The following is a 6,971-nucleotide window of genomic DNA, read 5'->3' on the forward strand; positions in this document are numbered from 1 at the left end:
AACTCCAGCACTTGGGGTTGTGCCCACTGCCCTGGGCAGCCTGTTCCAGGGCCTGACCCCTCTCTGGTGAAGAGCCATTTTCCAGTCTCCAACCTGACCCTACCCTGAGGCAGCTCCATGTCATTCCCTCAGGTCCTGTTGCTGTCACCAGAGAGCAGAGATCAGCACCTGCCCCTATACTCCCCTCGTGAGGAGCTGTAGGCTGCCATGAGGTCTCCTCTCAGCCTTCTTTTCTCTGGGCTGCACAAACCAAGGGGCCTCAGCCACTCCTCATACACCTTGCCCTCTAGGCCCTTCACCATCTTCGTAGCCCTCCTTTGGATGCTCTGTAATAATTTTATGTCCTTCTTATATTGTGGCACCCACACCACACTTAGTCCTTGTGGTAAGGCCACACAGCACAGAGCAGAGCAGGACAATACCTCCCCTTGCCCGGTGACAGTGCTGGGCCTGATGTCCCCCAGCACACAGTTGTCCCTTTGGGCTCCCAGGCACACTGCTCACTCATGTTTAACTTGCTGTCAACCAGAACCCACAGATCCCTTTCCACAGGGATATTCTCCAGCCTCTCATCCCCCAGTCTGTATGTATATCCAGGGCTGCCCAATCGCAGGTGCAGAATCCAGCACTTGCTCTCATTAAATTTTATGCAACTGGTGATTGCCCAGCCCTACAGTTTGTCAAGATCTCTCTGCAAGGCCTCTACCCTTGAGGGAGTCAACAGCTCCTCCCAATTTAGTGTCGTCTGCAAACTTACTTAGTATAACTTTAAGTCCTGTATCCAAGTTGTTGATTAAAGCATAGAAGAGAAGAGGCCCTGCACAGCCCCTTTACTGACTCACCACTAACAGGAGAGGCTCAGCATGATGAGCATGCGCTGCTCTGGGTGGCCAGGCTCAAAATGCCTGCAGAGTCCTCTGCCCTTTCAACACTGCTGACCCACCAGTACCTTCCTTCATTTCTGTCTGGACATTGTGATCTGTGCTCTATACTGGCTTCTCGACCGTGCATAAGAGCTCACTGCCTCCTGAGTTTAGCACAGGAGGAAACATTCACCCCTTGCTGTGTGGCAGCTGTCACAAGTACCATGAAATAAAGGCAGAGTTAGGAAGGAAAAATAGAGTATGAGGTGCTAATTTTGAGGAGAAGTTCAGTATCCTAGCTGTCTGAGTAAGCACAGAGGTGAACATTTCAAAATCAGTCAAGCCTCTGGTTTCTGAGGGGAATGCAGATAGCACTGAACTCCAGGTTGAAATGCAGTTGAAACAAATCCCACTGTTTGTCTAAAATATCTTTTTTTCCCCCATATCATTAAAAAAAATGAATGGAATGCACTGTGTATTTACTTAACATTCATCACTTAAAGTTTGCTCATCACAAGATGTGGAAACTTGATGAAGAGCAACCTTTTCTTTGTATTAGTCACACCCAGGGGTAGTATGCCGTTGATGATAACATTTAAGTTCTCCCAAAGTATATAGATGCTGACAGCTGTACATAATCAGAATATTTAATTGGAGGACTACATGTAGAGGGGAGGCTTTGAACATTTAGAAACTGCAGTCACATTAGACCTCTTACTTCTCTCAAAATTACTAACAGTCTCTAGCTGATTGATCTGATTCAGCCCACAGCTGAAAGACACTCTACAAATGTGATGAAAGTGAAGACATCTGCACAGGCAGTCCTAAACTTTTTCAGGACCATTTCTGGGTAGAACAGGGGAGTAAGAGGACAAAGGGAGGTTGTAGCTTTTCACAAATGTGAGAAGAACTGGTAGATACTTCCAGTCCTACAGGTGCTGTGCTGCAAACTTGTCTAGATAATTTCACATAAAAGTTCCAATTTCCATCAAAGCAGCCTCCCATCAGTTGGATGCCAAAAACTAGTAGTAAAAATAAGTAGTCAGTTCTGCCATATCTGATTATCCAAGGATGGGGCATATATCCATTCAGGCTGTCTAGGATGCCTAACATCCCATTGGGTGTTTCTCCATTCATTTTGCCAGAGCTCTCCAAGAGCCAGTGAGCATCTTATCACTTCTCTGTGAAGCTGAAGCTGCCATTAATGTCAACACTCAGCTGAACTCTCTTCTTTTGCTGGCCCCTCGGTAGGCAGTGGGAATCACTGCCCAGGGCGATCCCTGCCTGGGCAGCGGCTCTGGGCAGGGGAGTGAGCGTTCTCCTTGGAAAGCAAGTCCTCCAAGGGCAAGTACTTGAGAGGATGTGGCAGTTCTCTGACTTCTCCAGGACCATTACACAGAAAGACCTCTGGAAGGTGGGAACAACAGGAGATATAGTGTTAAATGAGTTTCCAGAGAGAGGGCACTTAAGCCAAATTCTGGGTTATAATGAGGTGGGCCATATGAGGAAGTTGATCACACGTTGGATTGTAACAGAGGAATCTTGTCGTAGCTGAATTTAGTTCTTGGAAAGACTTCCTCTCCTTCCCCAGTCTGAACAGCCTTTCTTTCAGAATATATTCTTTAAAAGTTGACATTGTTTGTTTCCGTGTAGCACATGATGAAGCAACATCTCTCCCGAAGAGGCAAGAAGTTGTTACCAGCCCTGATAGCACCCTGTTCTCTCTGGCAGGTGGGCATTTTACATGGAGAATACATCACATATTAGAGCAGAGCTAGCATGACTGATTCATCTCTGTGCCAAAGGCGCTGCCAAAACCAAACCCCCTGGAATCCGTACTCCTGCAGCATCACTGCTTCTCCATCATCTGAAGCTGACAGCAGCATGGCTGTCAGAAGGGGAAGTATCAGTGTCTTTTGTCACATTTTCTTGTTAAGCAAACACTGATAAAGGGTGTGTTGTGTCTACTCCAGGAAAAAAAAATGTTTAGGACTCCTCCTTTTTAGAAATGTCAAAGCTACCAACTTTCCACATCTGCCTTCCCTCCCACACTGTCTGCAGACATTAGAGAGTTAAAACAAAACCAACCAAAACAAAACAACAAGTCATGAAAGAAAGAAAGAGAACAAACAAAGAGCCTGCAGTGCTGCCAAATTATACAACAGCAGTTCCCACTGGGGTTAGCTTGGACAACTTGCCACAGTGAGGCCAGTGGGTTTGCTGAGACCATGCAGAGGCTCCTGCACCACGAGCAGGGCCAGCACCAGGATGGGGCAGGCAGCCCCTGTAGGCGGCTCACTTGCCCCTGCTGTAGCCTTCCTTGCTGCTGTCGTCCATCCCTGGCCACTGACTCTGCTGAAGCTGGTAGGGACGGGGCAACTCCAGCACTCTTGGAATCAAGCCTTTGACTCCATATAATTAAGACAATTTCAGCTTTTCCATAAATGTTACAGGAGAGAGATTGGTTTGCCCTTGTATTTGTCTGTAAAATGGCATGTGCATCTATGCCACAAAACAGTCTTGCTTCCTACCTTCCTGGAGTGCAGAGGAATGACATAGCTTTCTTTCCTCTCTGCTGTTTCTCAGCACAACTTGCTCATGCCTCATGAGAATGAAGTGACACTGCATGTGTGTGTGCTCAGCGCCTGAAATTCAGCTGACACAGCACACACTCCAAATCCTCCCCTCCATGTGCCTTCTCTGCTAAAAAAACATGTGTATGAGCGTTTGGGAGAAGAGAAAGGGAGAGATCCCTTCAGCTAGTGGGTAAGGAATGTGCACCGTGCTGTGCGTGAATGTCTGATGTCTCCAACTATTTGTTAAAAGCCAACAGCAATGCTTCCGACAGATGTCCCTCCCCTCGCCTGCAATAGGCTCCCAAGAATAGCAACAGCCTGTGTCACTGGAAAGGGCAAAGCCTTCTGAAATAGCAACAAAGTTGTGCACAAACCACTTTGCAGTCTGCATTTGGTTTCAGCCAGCTACAGCAACTTGTTGCAATGAGGAAAATCAGCTGGGCTTTCCTGGCTGGCCTGCGGAGGACGGCCACCCTCTGAGGGGCTTCCAGCTGAGGCAACGATGGCACCTGGGCAGAGTGCAGAGGAGCTGGGCCAGCAGTGCCAGGTGATGAGAGCAGGGGAGGATGAGGAGGGCAGCAGAGGCAGCGGGCACCTCCACCAGCTGCCGGCTGCAGCAGGTAAGGTGGCGGGGCTGGGCACCAGCTGTTGCTGATCAGCAGCATGCGTGCAGCTTGCACGGTTGCGGGAAGCCAGCAGCATAGCCCGTGGACTTGGGCACATGCTGTCCCAGTTTCTAGCAGCGCGAGTGGGGAAAGAACAAGTGAGGAGGGAAACGCCATCTGCAGTTTTGAATGGTGGCAAAGGCGATACTTTCCTCTCAAGCCCTGTTGTTCGTGCATGAGTTCTCTGCTGTGTAAATCCCTTTATTTTACAAGGATCAGTTATCTGAATAATCAGGGGACCCACTGCATCCTCAGTAAGAGTGGTGCTCCAATCCGTGCATGCTCAATTCACCCCAGGAGCAGAAGTCCAGGAAGGCCATGTGCAAATCACACCCGCTCATGCAGGGGGAGTTTTTGGGATGGGGTGCCAGGGGCTCCCTCCTGTCTCTTCTACCCAAGTATTTCATGAAGAAGCAGGGTTTCTGTGCTGACACCCAGATAAATTAACTGCAGAATTTCTTCTGAAAAAGATTTTCGAGTGCTAGAGCTGAATGTCATAGCTCTTCACCCTTGCTGTCCCACCCAGCCAGTGTTTGTAAGTCACACACATGATTTTGCATCTTAAATCTCTTTATTGCCAATAAGATCTAGTGAAAATGGCCCACAAATGTGACTTTCCTCAACACAAGACAGCTGTGCCCAAATGGGAAAGCACCATTGCAAGCCAGAAATGACTATGATGTCACAAGCAAGTTTTGCTCACCTAAAAATGAATGAGCTGACTGACCTATGCATACTCAGATACCACAGGCGCAAATGCTTTGTTGGAGTGCAGCAACAATCAGTCGAGCAGCTTCTACTGGCAACTGGGAGCAGAGGAAACAGAGGTTAATGAAGAACAGAAAGCCAGTCGGCAGGCAGATGTATTTAACATTACCCTAGGGTATGTGGGAGCAATGCACATTGTTACAGGATGGTGTTATCAAAGAGAAGCACAGCAGTTAAAATAAGCTGAGACCAAAGCCATTGCAGCATGAGAGCTATGGTTAAAAGTGTATGAGCAAATTGCATGCTTGGCCTTACCCTCAGAAATTAAAGCAGTAACCTGAGAAATTCACAATCACCTTGATAGGTATTAAAAGAAATTGCTGATTCTTAATGGAAAATAACAAAACACCAGATCCCATTTAATGTAATGAAGAGCCAGGCTGCCTGTCGACATAATGAAAATGCATGTCAGAGCACTAAGAAAGGTGCCCAGGCTCTGCATTGCACTCTTTCCATTGATTCCAGGATGATTTGTTCATGAAATATCAATATTACTCACATAACACATTTACCAGGCTTGCAGTGGATAAAGTACACAATACTTCCCACCACTGTAGGAATGAAGATGCATGAAAATGTGCAATACATTAGCTTCCTTCTGCCTCTTTTTTTTACTTCAATTTTAAATAAAATAAAATAAAATAAAATTGCTCTGGTTTGTCTTTCATACTCAGGTAGCAGGAGTTGAGTTAGGACACTACCTGGCCCTGATGCTATTTTGGGGTAAAATTAATATTTTATGAGATTGTCTGGCCCACTTGTAACATAACTTTGTCCCAAAGCAGCAATTTATTTCTTCCCATAGGATTTTGTAGGGTAACGATTTCACATCTCATGCCAAACTTCTAGATAGATTGTTAGTTCAAAGGTATCCTAAGTCATACAAGTAGTGTATCTATCAAGCAAGTACTGGTTCTAAAGAAATCTCTGGGATTAGAACAGATCAGTGGGGTAACATATATCTCTTTACACTGCGCACCTGGATGAGACAGAAAATAACTACGACAGCACAGCAAAGATCATGATGGCATGAAAATTGGATAATCACCTTTGACAAGAAACAAAACCACGATTTAATTATGCAGTGATTCCCAACATAAGCTATTTTTTATTAATGCTACAGAACCACATGATCCACATGCTACATAATAGCAAAATGCAGCTCTGATGACAATTCAGGGAATTTTGAACACTGTTTCTTCATCAAGGCAAAATTTTTGTATGTCAATCAGCACACAGATGCAGAAAAAAAAAAGAGTTCTTAAAAATAGCTTAAAATTTTCAGATACAAATGCTGTAGTTTTATCATAGAAAAAAAAAGTAGATGTCTTTGGCTCAGATCATTTCTTCATAATGCCCATGAAGTACATGCACACACCAAGTATTTTGTCTTTGGAAAGAATGTATTTTCCCAAGTTTGTGCTTGAACATAAGTAGAAAGGGGCACACCCTTACTAACTTGGCCCCATCCTGTCCCATCAGCAGCACACTCAGCTATACTGCAACTGTTCTCGGTCTCTTTTTCAGGAACAAAGTATAAACAGTTCCAGAAAATGTTCTTGAAGATAAGTTTGTTTGCCAAGTAGTGCTGCTTTTGACCTGAGTAACGGTTATGAAAAAGCATTTTGTTTACATGGGAAAACTAAACAAGAGACTTTCTAATCACTTGTCACATACCAGACAGACACTGGTTAGCCACAGGTCTTGTTGCAGGCAGGAGGAGAAACTTCTCTCTTCACTGGAAGCCATCACTAAAACAGATATTCCCCTGGGCTGCGCAATGCCATGCATTTTGCAGGCATCTCCTAAAAATGAGAGGAATAAACATTTTAGGAATAAAGGAATAAGCAATAAAGCTTGGAGAAGAAAGGCAAGGAAAGGCAAGGGAAATGCAAGGAAAAGGAAGGGAAGGCAAGGGAAGGCAAGGGAAGGCAAGGGAAAGCAAGGAAAAGGAAGGGAAGGCAAGGGAAAGGCAAGGGCAAGGGCAAGGGCAGGCAAGGCAAAGGCAGGAAAGGAAAGGAAAGGAAAGGAAAGGAAAGGAAAGGAAAGGAAAGGAAAGGAAAGGAAAGGAAAGGAAAGGAAAGGAAAGGAAAGGAAAG

General features: G+C 45.6%; 1 protein-coding gene across 6 annotated transcripts in view; it reads left to right on the forward strand.

Annotated features, from left to right (window-relative positions):
• The window catches only part of SLC2A12 (solute carrier family 2 member 12), a 42,357-nt gene continuing 39,131 nt past the window's right edge, over positions 3,746-6,971 (forward strand). For 3 of the 6 annotated variants that reach the window (XR_002436426.1, XM_021390003.1, XM_021390004.1), the window contains exon 1: positions 3,746-4,059. Coding sequence is in view for 5 of the 6 variants with exons in the window: in XM_021390003.1 (XP_021245678.1) it covers positions 3,942-4,059 (118 nt within the window). In the remaining variant the exon portion in view is untranslated. The remainder of the gene's footprint in view (positions 4,060-6,971) is intronic. The other 3 variants (XM_021390005.1, XM_021390006.1, XM_021390007.1) reach the window with 1 other exon arrangement.

This window comes from Numida meleagris, chromosome 3, assembly GCF_002078875.1.
Source record: "Numida meleagris isolate 19003 breed g44 Domestic line chromosome 3, NumMel1.0, whole genome shotgun sequence".
In the NCBI taxonomy this organism is placed as follows: domain Eukaryota; kingdom Metazoa; phylum Chordata; class Aves; order Galliformes; family Numididae; genus Numida; species Numida meleagris.